At 43.2% G+C, this 16,666-nt stretch overlaps 1 protein-coding gene across 2 annotated transcripts in view; it reads right to left on the minus strand.

The window, feature by feature from the left end:
• The window catches only part of SLIT3 (slit guidance ligand 3), a 486,134-nt gene extending 471,754 nt beyond the window's left edge, over positions 1-14,380 (minus strand). The window contains exons 1-2 of one of the 2 annotated variants that reach the window (XM_048319827.1): positions 14,114-14,380; positions 13,681-13,932 (exon numbers count right to left, since the gene is read on the minus strand). In XM_048319827.1, the coding sequence (XP_048175784.1) occupies positions 13,681-13,865 (185 nt within the window). In that variant the 5' untranslated portion in view covers positions 13,866-13,932; positions 14,114-14,380. Of the gene's footprint in view, positions 1-13,680 lie in introns of both variants that reach the window. The other variant, XM_048319828.1, reaches the window with a different exon arrangement.
• Between the last annotated feature and the right edge of the window lie 2,286 nt (positions 14,381-16,666).

Genomic DNA, 16,666 nt, shown 5'->3' on the forward strand with positions numbered 1-16,666 from the left:
ATCACAGGTGGGGCACTGCATGAGCAGGAAGATGCTTTGCAGCCAAGGCTCCTGGAGTCCCATTGTGCCCCAAAACAGCAGCAGTGTCCCTTGAAGCAGCAAAGGCCACCTCGACCACACTGTGCCAGCACAGCCAGAGGGGTTTAAGAATTTGAAAGAATTCACTCCTGTCTTGTCCTCTGGACTTTTGACAGTCCATCTGCAATACTGGGTCAGTGCAGGCTCTCCAGGACAGGAAAGAGACTATCAGGAAGGTGCTTGGTAACATTTGAACAGAGGCTGAGACACCTAGGTTTGTTGAACTTAAATAAAAGGTTAAGGGGAGATCCTACTGCAAACTACAACCAGCAGTTTGGAGGCTACAGAGCCCCTTGCCTGACCTGCAGTAACAACAAGCAACAGGTGGAGAAACATTAAGAGAAAAAAACAAGCCCTGCCACAAACCACCAATTCTTTCTAAATATTCTTCATAGTTTCAGCAACAAGCAATACTGGATCCAGCAGCATGGACATCTCATACAAGAGTAACAATCAACTCACAATTCAACATTTCATCATTTTTGCTGTAGTTGTTGGATACCACATGTGTGACACTGGATAGTTTCAGTCCTCAGGAAAATTTAAATAGTAATTGAACAGCCACACAATAGTTGGAGTGTGCAAATCCCATGCTGCAGTCTATCATATTTTTGTAACACATATACAGGACAGCTTTTAATTCAAAAAAGGTTAGATCCTTTGTTCTGATTACAGAAGGCTTTCAGGTCTGAGTCAGACTGTTTTCTTTCTGTCTGAACAATGAGAAGAACGGACCTTCAAGGTTAAGTGCCCTAATTTTGTGAATAAGCTGTCCATTCTTAAGCCCATTACAGCTGTGCTTGGTTAATAACACACATTAAGTGTCCAAATGATCTGGAACTGCTTGCAGGCAACACGATTCTGCCCTCATCCTTATAAAAATAAGAAAAAAATTATTTGGCAAACTACAAATGTTAAGAAACATACAAAAAAAAAAACCCCAAACCTTTAATTTTTTGCAACTTGTGCAGTGGCTGAATTCCCCACAGCAGGCTGAGGTGGAAATCATACCCAACGCCCACAGAAAGCAGCATAATGGATGGAGTAATTCAAGTATTCTGCTTCTTCCAAGGAAATACATGTTTGTCTCAGCCTGCAGGAATTCCAGTCTAATTATTATAGTGTACAGGTTTTATTATACACATAAAGGAATTGTTATGCTGACAGCATAACGCTTAACAGCACATTTTACACTCCTGTGTCCTTCACCTCTGTCCCCAGAGCTCTGTACTTGCTCTTGATGTGTTCCAGATCTCATTTGGCAGTGTCACCTGTGCCCTGGTGAAAGATAACACCCTGCAGGAAGAATAAAAGGGGTGGAGGTTGTCCTGGCACTTCCTCGTGTGCCAGTGCACACCTGGGCTAAAGAGACACCTGGTGATGGAGCTCCAGCACAGGAGGGAGGGGCCAAACAGCACCCAGGGGTGCAGAAACACTGCCCAAACCTCAGCTGATGGAATGAGCTAAGTCAGAGCTCAGCTGGAGCTCAAGCTAGCAAGGGTCATCAAGAAGAGCTCCTAGCAGTGCATCAGCTGTAAAATAATAAACAAGATGTGATGGTTCAGTGACAGACAGAGGTGCTCAAAGCCTTCACCAACACAGTCTCCCATGTTCTTGTGTTCAAGGAGGAGAGGAACAGCCAGCAGTGGCAGAGGATCTAGTCAAACATCACTTGAGAACTCCTGACCCATCCAAGCCTGCAGGGAGACAGAACACATCTGTCGGTGCAGAGATCAGGCTGATAGAGCTCAGCCTCGCCCTGACACCTCCAGCACAGGCAAACATCACCTTTGCCTTGAAAAGGTTTAAAAGCACAATATGGCAAAGGGCAGGCTGGTCAGCAGCAGCCCCAGTCTGGTACTGGAAAAGTCACTGCAAATATTACAGGAGCCAGTTTCTGGTTTTCAAGACCCAACTGGACATTTCCTGTCTGAATTCCATGTTCTGCTTTGAGCAGAGGCTGAACCAGGAGACATCCTGAAGTCCCTTCCAACCTTAATGACTCTGTGATTCTACATTTTCTGCAAAGGAAAGGGTAAAACAAGTATTTGTTGTCTTTTGTTTCAAAGGAAGTACAGGGAATAGTAGAAAACTTTAAATAAGCATAAAAAAATAGAGAATACTTTAAAATACAGTTGCTACAGAAACATGGTTTAATATGAAGAAGGCAGGATGTGCACATTATAAAGAGGAAGCAGTACAGTTCTGTGTCAGATAAGCTCAAGCATCATTTTAATTAATATTAAAAAAATAAAATCCAAGGTCAAAAACTGCCCATACAAGAAGTCACTTTTTTTACTTATTTCTTTTCAATTCTTGATCTTATTAGCCATTCCTACTTAAAAACTGTAGCTCTTCTTTCATGTCCAGCATGACCAGCTGGTTACGTGGATTTCAGGTGGTCAGATCAGCCCAGTGCTATTCCAAAGCTCAGAGAGTCACCAAAGGCAGAACTCAGACCATGTCAAGCATTCTTTGGGCCATATTTTCACTCGACTAGCAAATGGACAAAATCATCAGGATCTGAACAGAGGTGTGCCTGTGCTTCAATGTTTGTCGCTTTGGGACTCATCTGGGAAAAAAAATTATTGCTGCAAACTTCAGCAGAACCCACATTGCTTTAATTCTGTATTTCACTTAGCGTGGTATGTGACTGAATAGATCACAGTGAAGAAACTGCAGAGTTTGGGTGCTCTTCACTAATACACACAGCTTGGTATTTCAGACTTGCAATATTTCACACCGGCTTCTGACTGCTGGATATTCTTGATAACTTCGAAAGACATTCTACGAACAAATAAATTACTTTAGTGAAGCCTGGCATGAAAATCAAGCCTTGATTTCATCACCCTGCTCACTTTCAGACATGCACAGACTAGAAACTCTTCCCAGATCTTTTCCTGGAAAGGTAAGAGAGATCTGTGTTTATGTTTGGGGTTTTTCTTTTTGTTGCTATTCAGGGTTTTGTTTTTTTAATGTAAAAAGCATCTAGTTTCACCAACTCTATTCATTCCTAGCACCACCACACTGAGTGTAACATGTCTATAGAGGCCACTGAGGAGCAGAGGAAGCCAAGAAGTTGCAATAAAATGCGTAGGACAGTTTTAATATGTAAAATGAATTTTGAAGGAAGGGGTGTATTGACTTGAAGTTAGCAACCAGATGTCACAACCAATTTACAAGCAATTTTCTTCACTCTCAAGTAGATTCCCACCTTCCTTGTCCCCCATTCTCATCCCACTTTTGGTTTTGTACTTGCTGCAGTAAAGCTGAATTGATTTCACAATGTTTGCTGAATGAACACAAAACTCAAGTTTTCCTAAAGCCTTTGCACAGAAATCTGATGTTTCAAGGTACTGAAACTCCTCATGCTTATAAAACCACTTTGCACTAACCCTGCTACATGCATGAGGGCCATGGAAGAACAACCTTGGCAATTATCTATTCTATAAAATGAAGTCAACATCAACTGGGAATAATCCATTTTCATCTTCTAAAAAACTTCATAAGCAATTAGCTAAAGAACTTTCCAAGGGGGAAAAATGAACATGAAACCAAAACCAACGCCAAACAAACCCCCAAAAAGTCCATAAAACACTTCTGATTGTTCCTTATCTTCTGCTGCCTTTTCATATGTTATCTATTAAAACTCAAAACTCCAAAGGATCATTGGGCTGTTTCCTACACTTTCCCATTCTTATCTGAGAAACTTATATCCAGATGTGTGTTTTCATCTCTCTGAAGAACCAGCCTTTCCCTTAGGGCTTTATTTCTCAGTATCTATTTCCACTTCTGGAAAACAAGTTCTCTTTGCTCAAGAATTTCCCTTCCATCATTTTTTTTCCCCACCCCTTTTTTCTGGTCTCCAGCTAAGCTCCCTGCTGCATTTATTCAGGCATTGCAGAAATGCACAGTTGCTTTCCTGTTCCATTCCCTAACAATGAGTTCTCTTTTTTGCTCCCCAGCTGTATTCTCAAAGCACCATCTCTAACCAGCTCTACCACTTCAAGAGGATGAGACTGCCACTGCCTCTTCTCACCACTCTACAACCATTTCACACAAGCTTGTGACCCAGAGGCTCCCACATTGCTCAGTGATGCTGTAACCACTGCTGCCCTCCCCAAAGATGTTTCATCCAAGTTTTGCCAAAATCAGCATTTCAAAAACGTTCCTAATATAATGCCTCCCCAGTCTAAACAAACCCATCACACAGACAAAAGACAAAACTGGAGAAAATCCATAAGTTCCCATTAAAGTCCAGGCAAAACATGCTTTAGGACAAACAGGAAGGCACAAGACATGTAAACTGCCTTCTGGATGCATCCTTTCCTTGCTGAAATTTCTCAGAGTCATATTTAAACAACACAACTGTTTTAATTAAACATTGATGTCTCCATAGCTGTGGACAACCAGTACATGCATATGCAGGATTACTTTAATGGGCTGGATGTCCTGTGATCACATCTGTTATGTGAGCTTTATATGCTACACACTCTATCCTAAACCAGACAGAATGGGCAAACTGCTGTTTGCTATTTCCTTATTGGAAGAGCAGAAAAATCATTAATGTAAAGTTAAACTACATTCTTACATAGGGAATGCAAATTTCTTTGTTCATTGACCTTGGATAAGACAGCACATCCCAAGGAACATGACACAAAATTCTAGGGAAGAGTCTTCCATTTTTGGATGGGCTTTTTGTAATCTTCAAAGGAAAACTGAAGTTTGGAATTGGAATATTTTCTACTTTGGGTCAAATTTTTTGTGAAAAAAACTATTCCAAGTCAAGTCAAACTTTTGTATTAGGTCAGTATCTTGTAATATGACACTGCATTTAATGCCAACACTGAAAACCCTTTTAGGCAGACAGACAACCAAGTACTACTTCAACTTAAAAAGCTGCTAAAATATTTGAAGAAGTGCTCAATATTGGCCAGTGCATACCCAAAGAAAATGTCAGAGATGACAATTCAGTAGGACAGTTTTGCTAAACTGCCTTAAAATACTTGATTTTACTCTGACCTGAGAAAGCGAGGAAGGCTCACAACTCACAGTATCTTTGGAAACTTTCAGGGTTATTTATTAGGTCCCACAACAACCTACAGCAGTAATACCTCCCAGTCTACTAACACTTGTATTTTGTACCAGTTAATTATCACATTCCTTACCTGCCACAGGAGTAAAGGAAAAAGACCAATGGAAAAAAAAAGCCCCAGGATTCAGGAATAGTCCCCTAACTATTAGCATGCACAAGCATGCACCTTGCCTCTGCTATCAAAAATGTTATTTTCTTAATAGTTAAATGCTTATCTTTTGACACATTTCATGAGAAAGTTGATTCCCACACACTCTTCCCCTCCACTCTGTGCCTCTCTTTCCCCTCAGTCAAATACCCAACCTTGACAGAATCCAGCTCTTGAAAAAAGTTTGGAGACAGACGTTAAAAGCTGCATTTGATAGTGCTGTGATTTTGGAGATCAGAACCTCAGCTTCACTAACATGAAATTTATTACTATTTCTGTTATCATGCCTAGAAGCACCCTTACAATAGCTCAAGATTTCTTCATGTTGAGCACTGTGCAAACAAAGATTTCCCAAAGGATTTTCTGCAAAGAAAAAAGAGCAAAGGGATGAAGACAAGCGGATGAAACAGAACTGATGAGTACAGCAGACACTGTCCTCAACTCCAACACAGTCTAAGTTGCACTCTGTATTTTTAACTGAAATAATTAGAGTAAATTTAAAGTTTTGTAAAACAAACTGGTTGTTTTGGTTTTTTTTTTTTAACAAGGACTGACCCTCCCAAGAAACACCACCAAAATGGAAGGAAAAAAATAATAAATCTATCAGAAATGGAGTCCATCACCATCCTCCCCACACTTTCTACAAGGCTGTTAAAAATGAGTTACTGATCTCCAAATCATTAACCTCCAGAGCAGTTCATCCCTCCCCTTCCAAGGAGCCCTGGCTGAAACAGAATCACCAGTCCTGTGTCTCTGTAGAATCAAACAATTGTCAAGGTGCAGAGAGAAAACATCCTGAAAAACTGCAGGCAGCTCCTGTGGGTGACTGCCTGGATGCAGAGACACAGCACAATGTCACCACTGTGCCCCACACCACAGGACAGGGTCAAAGTCTCTCTAATTAAAGTCCTAAATACAACATTGCTGCCCCAAACCAGACTGACCACGGGTGCCCACAGCAGCCAGAGAGGTACCAGCAGGAATAATGTGTCCCAAAATCCTCAGTGTTGCCTGGACTCCAAACATTTAACAGGTGTTTGAGAGTCTTCATCAGTAACCTGGTACTTGTTCCACCAGGCTGATCCCTCTCCACACAGCTGAAGTGGGAAGAAAGGCACAGCATCCTCCAGGCAGGAAGCACACAGGACTCTCCTGAGGATTCCCTTTCACAGAAAGTTAAGAAACATTTCAGCAACAGTATTGCAATTTTTTAGGGAAAACATAGGTAAAAATGAACTGGTGGGCAACACCAATTCTATAATCAACTCAGAAGCAAATCGCAGACAGATTTTGAAGACTCACCAATGGAGTCAAGACAAGACCAGCTTTAAAACACTCAGTTTTCTGCCTCATTTTAACCACGCCCATGTTTACTGAAAATGCTCCCTTTTACCAGTGACAACAAAGGAGATTTGAACCAATGGCTACATTGTCATTTCTACCTGAAAGACAAAATTAAGGTCTTAGAAAAAGAAGTAAATCACAAATAGAAAGGTAAAAATCTAATTAAGAGCTCCAGAAATCTATCAATCATAAGATTAAAAACATATATTGCAGCCATCAAACAGACGGTGTAAAAGTGAAATACAAAAATTTATTCTGACAGAGACAACTGTCAGACCAGATTCAGTTGCAAGGGAAAAAAAAAAGCTGAAAATAACTGGCAGAGGTAAGAATCAGCCTCTTAAATTCTCTTTTCTGTGGAGATGGCCTTCAACACAATCTAAAATTTACTGAGTACAGAGCACAGACCTGTTCCCCTTATCTTTGATGTATTTAATACCATTAGACGAACTGTCAGTAGCTTACAAGGCCATTTGCTAATGGGGAAGAAGCAGTTCTTGCCATTGATGAGATCCATTCAAGATCTTAAATGATGATATATCTGACTGAAAACAGATTTGGAAAAAAAGCATTACAGATCTCTGGAGAAAAGACTTGAAAAATACTGAAAACAGAGCAGCTTGGGCCATACTGCAACCCAAATATGTCTGGAGCCTTGTCTTTTCTTATCCTGAAAATTACTTAAACAAACAAAAAAGTATAATTCACATAGCTTTACACTAGCAAACAAAACCTGTTAGTGAACATAAGAGGGATGGGAGTCACAACAACAGTCCTAGATCAAAATCCATATCACGTTATGCTAAAGCACTTGAATCAATGAGAAATTCCAGAAGCTTCCTGTGACCTCAGCAGCAGAAAGGAGCCAAGGACAGGAGCTCATTTCCACCAGCCCATCCCTCAGATCTCACAAGAGATAATAAAATTGACCTCTATTATAACGTTTTCTGAACAGCACTGCTCCCCTCTACACCCCTGTAACAGGAATGTACACACAGACAACCACCTGAAGAAACCTTTGCCACACATCCCTTGTAGTCAGTCACGCCCCATGATGTTGCCAACATTATTTTTCTTGAAAAAACTTTGCCCTTTGAGGGTCACTTTGGCTTTGCTCCTCCAACTTCTCTTCCTTCCTCACCTGAAGTTAGGTAAACTTGCTGTCTCACCCCGAGGAGGACAAAACATCATTGTTTCATCTTGCAGGAGTGGAAAATAAGCAGGAAAAGAAAATTCCCCTCAGAGAGCTGTAGCACCCACCACAAGATGTGGGAGTGGATTCCTACAGGTGCTCACAGTGACACTGGGAAATCAAGCATGAGGGGCACCACACAAATTTTATCAACAGTTTTGGGGAAATTAAGCTTCAAGTCATTTGAGCTGTTAGTTCCTGGGAGGGAAGACATCCTGATTTAAGCCTTCTGAATAGGATCTCCAGTAAACAAGTTCCCTTCTTGACACGCAGTCACTGAAATTACTTGCTGAACACCCTTACTAGACTAAGGTCTATTATCATTATCCCCAAGCATCTTGTGAGATTTCTGTGAAAAAATCATTTTTCTCTGCTCTGTGGAAGTTGAGGAATAGCCTAAATACTCCTGGAAACAGAAAACAAGTATCAGATGTCAATGTCCATGCAGGACAAGTTACTTTTGTTTTAAACACAACTGGAAGTGCTTATACACTAGCAATGACTTTCCAAAAGACTACAGTTCTCACTATAAAGGTCAAATTGCATTGTACAACACAAGGAGTTTTATACAATTACTATACCAATAAAAGAGTATTAGGATTTGCTTATTTTTGGCCTGACATCCCTACAGGTAATCTATACCTGTATCCTTTGCTACATGCTTCCCCAAATCCACACAATGCACAAATTCCAGGGATATAAAAACAATACTCATCATCTGTATTCTAGGACTTCCTAAAAGGCAACAGCTGCTCTTTAGAGGAGCAATTTTCCTTTGGCCTAATTCTTTTGCATGAATCAATACTCAGCTGCAAAAGTAAGAATACGAATAAAAGTAAATAGTCTCAGAGAAGCTCATTAAAAAGTTTTGCAGGAAGTAGCCTGGTCTCTTTCATCTCAAAATCTAATCCAAATTTGTGCAAATAAATACAAGCAACATGACAATGACCACTACTTGCTTCTGTAGCTACCAATTTACAACAGCCAATTTCACCCTCCTTCCTGCTCCCATCACTTCAAAACTATGTAACAAATTTAATAGCACCAGACTGACCCTACCCAAGTTCATGCCAATGCCCACTCAAGCATTACGAGTCAGAGTTACCTTAGTAAAGGGAAGTATCCCCATTCAATTAGGGAATTCAGTCAAGCTTTCCCAGGATCAGTCCCTCCAAGAGCAAGCTTTTCCAAGCCAAAGCCATGTACATCCACTTACTGACACATGACCTAGGGAAAAAAATATCTGCAAAACGCTCCATGCAAGGTTTTGGAGACTATTACTACAAACAAATGAGTGATAATCCCCAGTGGGAAGAACTCTAGAAAGACAGAATGTCAATGGAAGAGTCGTGTAATTATATTTGCATGTGTTTAACATTGCCTTCTGCAGGAATATGGAAGTGTTCAAGACAGGAGCTTAGATTTAATGTGGAGACAGAATTGAGGAAGTTGAAGACTTATTACAAGCCAGTGCAACTTCAGCGGCTACACGCACCTAGGCCAAAACCACCATAATAATGTATTTGTGTAACAGAAACCCCAGACCACATGAAAACTCAGGAGTAAGCAGATGACTAAGCTTCTGAATTGCACCTAAATGCGGACACACTCAATTTAGCTCCTCAGACAAAGCACAGAACAGATTAGTCTTGCAAGCTTTATCAATTTAGCAAGGTAAAGAATCCTTCAAATGAAGGCCAAAACAAAGCAATGACTAACAGAGGAGAGCTATCAATTAGAGAAGAACCTAAGCCAGCAAACAAACTCATCAGGAACTCAAACATGGTTAAATTCTCCACAGAAGCTTTTATACATATATAACGTGCTGCTATCAGACAGGGAGATAACCTGGCATGAATGGGAGGAAAAGCCCAAAGGCTCACGCTTCACCTTCAAACAGAAAGCAGACACTGACCCAGAAGACTTCTGAGCAGTTTCTCCGTACCATTTGTTCCTTTCAGAGCTGAGGAACACAACTGCCAGGCAGGTGACTTTGATCTGCTCACTGCATTTATGCATCATCTCAAACTAAATGTGACTGTCAGCATTATTAAGTGTTATAAAGAGCCACATGTATAACATTTTACATATATAGAAAACATTTCCACTGAAGGAAATTTTATAAATACTCACATCCAAGAACTGAAGGATTAATAGAGTTTGAGGAAGCAATCCTAAGGAATGTTTCAGAAAGGTAAAATATCTGGGATTCTCATGGATGTATTTACATATCCTTAAATTTTCTTCCTTTATTAGGTCAAAATGTCTTATCAGTTGCACAGCTAAAATAAGAGAATCGCTGTGCCCAGAACAGGAGTTATCTAACAAATTACTAAGGTTTTTTTAGAACACAAAAATTCTATCAACTTCTATTTTTGGTAAGGTGCTAAGTTGCTTCACAAGTATGAAATGGATCAATAAATACAACAACCACAAGGTCAGCTCCACCATCCTGCTCAAGGGCCTCTGTGGAGCATCATATTTGGTAATTTGAGGAAAAGTCTTCGACCTATTTTCACGTCTCTCCTCCTGTGTGAGAGGATGGCTATTCTGAGGATTCCTTCTCCAGAATAAAGATAATTGGAAGTTACTCCTGGAAGTGACAAGGGATTTGCTTCACCACTTATTTTCTCCAGACTGAGTAATTCCACTGTGCAGAAGGACAGTTTTAACCTCTTTTTAGCCCTTCATGAGAGCTGAGCCAAAGCTTCCATCTCAACCACACAATTAGAAGACTATCATAGAATGTAATAACAAAGTAAGAACTGCAACACAAACCTAACACCACTTGCTATATTTGCAAAGCTACTATTAAAGATGAATTTGTGTAAAAAAAAAAAATAAAAGTATGGGATTGTTTTATAACTCTGTTCCTGTGATCGCAGGTTAATCTGTGAATTTCCTTCAAAGTAGAAATCACAGGTATAAACCTACACCTTCAAAGTCTTCAGAAAAAGAAAAGCATGCATCTCATTTCTCATGAAGAATCAGTAATCAAAGCTAGTTCATGTAATAGAACTTCTCAATAAGAAATTCTTTTTCCCCTAAAGATATTTCCCATTGTTTCCTTAATGTTATATTTTCAGTTTTCCTGGGTTTCATATTAACACAAATTTGAATAATATTTAACTTGGCTCCACTAGCCCAAACAATCTGTAACATTTGTCCAAACATAACTCTAAAAGCTTGGTGGCAAAATATTTTAAGTGGTGCCATTAGATCTCTTACTAATTAAAGCAAAAAGTTTCCGACTTGAACAGGTATGCTGAATTTTTAGCTCAGGAGAATGCAGAGAGAAATAAATGCCTTTCCAGAGCACAACAGCTTAAAAAGGCACTTCGTGTGTGGCCATCAAGAAACTTATTAAAATTATTTTCCCAACATAGAAACATTTCTCCGAGACTAAAAATATTTTTGTCATTTCAGATACAATCAATTCGGTCTTATTTACAAGCTAAACATACAAGTAAGAAGATTATACATCAACCCACGGTTATGTCATAAATAGTTACAGGTTGCTGTGGACCACAGGGAAAAATGAGATACTCTGATATATCCTGTGGTGACTGATGTTTCACCTATGAGCAGAATTTAGACGCGAGAATAGAAATTTTTCTCTCTAGTGCTTACATTAGAAAATCCAAGTTAGTGCAATGAGTAGAAATCTAGATTTGAAGGAACTGATACAAGCTTTAAAATACAGTTGTAATGAAGATGCTGGTGAACACTGTAAGAAGAGTGAAAGGCTCACAATGGACTAGCAGAATGAAAACTGAAAACAGTATTTAAAGTATGGATTTAAGTGTTACTACATGACCTCCTGTATCCTATTTCCACAAGGTTTCAGCCACTGAATGATCCAACAATACACTATTTATATATGTAAAAACACCCAAACAAACCATCCAACACAGCTACATTCCACATTTATCAGTGGTGGTATCTCTGAGGTTAAATCCTCAAACTGAATATTGTGAAATCACTACCATTGTTCTTTTTGCAGCCATTAATCTAAAACTTAAATCTGTAAATAACACCAAAAAGAACAAGACCAACACAGTGGTTATGCTCTCCTTCATTCTTTTTAACACTTAACACGCCAAGACCAAGAGCCTTTTTCTTCTGGCTCAGCTTTCTGCAGAAGGCAAGGAAAGTTCACATCTCTGTGATGGTTCTCGCAAATGAAACCCAGTAACTACATGAACTCAGCCCCCCCTAGAACTTCAGCTATAACAAATTACCATTTATGAAATGATTCTCAGGTGGCCAACTAACCTTGTGCTTATGAATCATTTTAAGCTGTAACTTAAAAGTTTAATTCTAGCCTTTACCTCTTTAAACCACTCAAGCACCTCACCAGCGAAGCACACGAACCTCCGGTGTTATCGCACATACTCCGACTGGCTTGGAACGCTCCCCTGGTACTGGTTTGTTTTGGGGTTTGTCGTTTCAGGGTTGGGGGTTTTTTGGCTCTGAAATGCCAGGTTGCTACCCATCAATTTGAGAGTACTCAGTTTCAGGCACAGCAGTTAAGGTTTCTATGGCACTGACATCTGAAAGCTATTGCTCACGCAGCTGAGGTTAAAAGGAGGGCTGATATGGCCACAAAACATTAAAGGTGATAGAATAGTGTAGTAAGAAAGCAGCACATTGCTATCATTTAAGAGCTCTCAGCACTATAAAATGCATCTAGAAACAGCCAAGGATCCTATAAAATTTCATTCTGGGACAGAGCTTAGCCTTTAGGAGTGCTCTTTGCACAGAAACTTTGTTTGCTTAGTAACCTCATCCAGCTTTCTTCCTCGGAGGAAAAACTGCCTGAGAATTTGTAGTTTCCCCAAGTCTATGACCCAGAAGGAAATAAAACAGGAAGTCAAGCCATACAATCTACAGCATTTGCTTACAAGTTCAAAAACATTTTAAGTTATGGGCTAATCCACAGAAGGCACAACTGACTGCACTCTCCTGGGGTCAGCCCGGGAGCGCCGTGCGGAGCCCGGCTGAAGCTCTGTTTAACATTCCTCTCTGGACATGTCCCTGTCTAGCACCGGGCACTCTCTGAGATGTGCCATCTGCTATGCATTAAGACACGTCAGAGACGCCGTCCCCTGCACCGGGCGAGTGCCAGAACTCTATCAGAAAACTCAAGTTTGCTTTCAGCTTTCTCCCTAGGAACTCGCCAAGCAAGTAAAAACAGTCAGCTAAAAAACTCCCGAGAACTTACAATACAGAGGATTTGCTATTCATTATCCTCCGTGCTCCCCACAGCGTTACATTGCTATCATAAACCCTGAAGCAGATTAAAAATTGAATAACCAGCTTCCCCGCAGCAGTTTAAAACAGAAGTTAGAGGCTGTTTAATGTGACTTCTCCATTTGAATTAGTTTATGGAAGCAGTCGGTTTTCCATGGTGATGAAATCACCATGCTGAGAAAGTAAGGAGACACTGCTACCAGCCGCCAGGTGAAAACATCCAGGTTTCTAATTGCATATTAAATTGGTGTTTGCACTGACAGTGATCACAGCCGGGAGCACTCCAGGTACAGCTCCGAACTCCATTTCAAGCAAGTCACTGCAAAACCCGATCAGGCGGCAGCTGAAACTTAACGTGAAACTCTGAAACCGATCGTTTGTACAAAGGCACAGCGGCAGGATCGCTGGAACTCCTGAAAAGCTCCTCCCCTTCCCTCCTGAAAACATTAATCCGTGTTGGATTGCTGAAACTCCTGTTACCAAGTACTCTGCACTGGTAGGCAGGTGTTGGGAAACTCGTCCCAGGTGTTCCTACAAGTGCTCGAGAAGCCCTTAACGGCTTTTACTTACAGTCTCTCTGCATTCCTGGGAATATCCCTCGGTACAGTTTTGAGTCCCAGTCCATGACAATCCACGTTGGAAGCAATACACGTACACTTATGCGGGCATCCTCCAACAGGCATCCAACTCAAGGAGCTCCAAAAGCTCAGGATCATTCCAAGGCACAGGAACGCACTTCTTCCACCAGACAACATGGTTCTTGATCGCTTCAGTGGGTATAAAAGTGAGCGCGAGCAGCCGGCCCTTAAAGATGAAATGCCTCTAAGAAGAAAGGGAAAAGAAAACGAGAGGCTCTTAGTACAGCCCAAGGGAACCCACCACTGCCATCATCGCCGGAGCACCAGCAAAGCTTCAAAGGCGCCCGAGAAGGTCACGTTAGGTGGAAGAAGGTGGGGAATTGCCTTTCGGGCTCGGGTTTCTTTCTGTTATCTACGAACGGTACCAGAAGGCAGATAGTTTAACAGAGCTCGAGCCAGATGCGTCCTCAGATGAAAGAGAACCCGGGAGCGGAGGCAAACACACACAAAACATCCATCAGAAGCGGCGGCAACCTCCAAAACAGCCTCCTCCGCTCTGCACCGCCCCACCTGGGCCGGGCAGGTAACCCGCGGAGGGGACGGCCGGGGCTTCGCAGCGACCCCTCCGCCGCGGGCCCGCCCCCGCCGCGGGCTGTGCCGGAGCCGTGCCGGGGTGTGCCGGGGCTGTGTCGGGGCCGTGCCGAGCCGTGCCGGGCTGTGCCGGAGCAGCGCTGCCGCTGCCGAGCCGAGCGCGGAGCGGGGATGGAGCGGGGCGCGCCCCCCCCGCCGCGCCATTGGCCGCCGCGCCTGACGTCACCGCCCGCTCGGCCCGGGCCGCGCAGCGCCGCGAGTTCGGGACCCGCGGGCGCCGGGAGAGGGACCGGGAAAGGGACAGGCACGGGGACCGGCACAGGGACAGCGCGGAGGGAGGCCGGCCCGGGGGCAGCGCGGAGGGCGCTCGGCAGCGCCTCGCAGCCCCTTTCTCCCCTCCCCGCCCGGCTCCGCGGGCGGGAGGACGCGGCTCCCGGAGCGGGGGCGAATTCGCCCCCGGCCCCGGTTTGGGAAGGAATACGCGGGCTGGAGCACGGGAACGGGTGCGCAGCGGCCCCGCGCTGCCCCTCCGGCCGGGGGGGGGGGGGGGCTCCGCCGCCTTTTGTTCCCCGCGTTCGCTCTCCCCGAGTACCCCCTGGCGGCGGCTGCTCGGCCGGGGACACCGGGGCTGCCGGCCCGGGACACCGGGGCTGCCGGCCGGGGACACCGGGGCTGCTCGGCCGGGGACACCGGGGCTGCTCGGCCGGGGACACCGGGGCTGCCGCCGCTCCCCACCGCACACCGGCACCGGGACTCCGCTGGGCTTGGAGCGCTGAAGTTCAGCACCAAGTTGAAACTTAGAAAATGTTGATAATTAAGACAAAGCAGGGTCTCTGCGCATAGTAATTCTGTTCCGATTTGATGCTGTTTAAGGCTCAGATATTTTACCTAAAGAGGGCCAAAAAAGGGAGCACACCCTGAAAGTCCTAGAGCACTGGGAAAATGGCAAGTCCTGGCACAAGGCATTTTTTTAAGGTTAAGTCTTGGCCCCTTAGCAGAAAGGGTCTCCCGGTAGCAACACCATACACACAGTGACCTCCTGACCCAAAATAAAGCTGGTGTATGCACATCATGAACATCTGCCTGTTTCAATAAACCTTGTTTCTTATTCTGCAGACTTAAAAATAGTTCAAAAGACAGGTTTATGACTAACCTACTTGGGAACACAGATAATCTGTTCTTTATCTACATCCCAAACTTGTGGTCCATGACTATGGATCCTAGGCTCTGATCCTGTGGGTAGGGAAGTTTGCAACAAGGATCATGGTCAGCATTACCACAAAAGCCTCACAATGCTCCAAAGATTTGACATGGCTAAGTTACAGCAGGACTCAGGTTCTCAGGTTGCGCCCAAAATGTGTTCTCAGGTTTTTTTTCTACAAACATTTAGTATTTTAAGTGAAGGGCTTGTAGGAAAAATACCACTGTAAGATGTTCACCACAAGCTATGGACGTGGCCTCCCAGTGTGCAGTAGCACATCCTAAATACCTGTTCATTTCTGGCAATGTTTTCTTCATATTTTGATTACTGATGTTTGGAATTACCTGAGGCATTCCTGCCCTCCTGGATAGCTGCATTTGCCCAAACCAGTGAAGTGTCCTCCTTCACAGCCAGCAAAGAAGCTACTTGTCTAGTGCCTTCTCTAACAAGCAAAGACTTGACACTCGAGTGTTTCCCTGTGAAGCCAAATTTGTCAAGGAGCGCAAGCAAGACCACAAGTTAACCTTCAACTCTCCTGGTCTTTGTCTGAAAAAGCGGGAAAGTTGTTTTTCTCATATAATAGTGAATTATTCACATGACAAATTGTATATGTTTATAGAAACCACCTTAATCAAGCCTTGAGATTGAACCTCTCACATGAGAACTCAAAGCTCAGTAAAGTAGTCTTTATATAGCAATATTCAGCCCAAGAAGGCTCAGTGGCAAGTGACACAAGGTTTGAAAATGCCCAGAGGAACACAGCTGTCATCTCTTCAAGTGGCTGCTTTACACTGCTTCAGAAAAGATTAAAAAATGTTATCCCCCCATCTCTCCCAAATCCACAGAAACCAAAAGCTTGGGAAGGTGTGCCTCATTCTGCCTGGATTCCCAAATTAACCTCTCCTGTCCTGGAGGCAGAGGAGAATGACTTTGACCACCAGCATGAACAGAAGAAGTGAGGGGCAAAGCCACAGAGCCCCCTCCAGCCTCACAGTGCCCAAAGCAGCAGTGATAACCAGAGGGGCCCGAACCGTGTCCCTCTCCTTTTCCCTCCTGAGAGGCCAAAGCACAGCCAGCTCCAGGCATGTCACCAGCACTCAGCACTATCTATTCTGAGGCAAGCACCCTCCGTCAAGTGTGAGCCTACAAGAGATCAGCTCTTGAACAAGGAACAGCTGGTTCAGAC

The sequence above is a fragment of the Corvus hawaiiensis genome, chromosome 15 (genome assembly GCF_020740725.1).
Source record: "Corvus hawaiiensis isolate bCorHaw1 chromosome 15, bCorHaw1.pri.cur, whole genome shotgun sequence".
In the NCBI taxonomy this organism is placed as follows: Eukaryota; Metazoa; Chordata; class Aves; order Passeriformes; family Corvidae; genus Corvus; species Corvus hawaiiensis.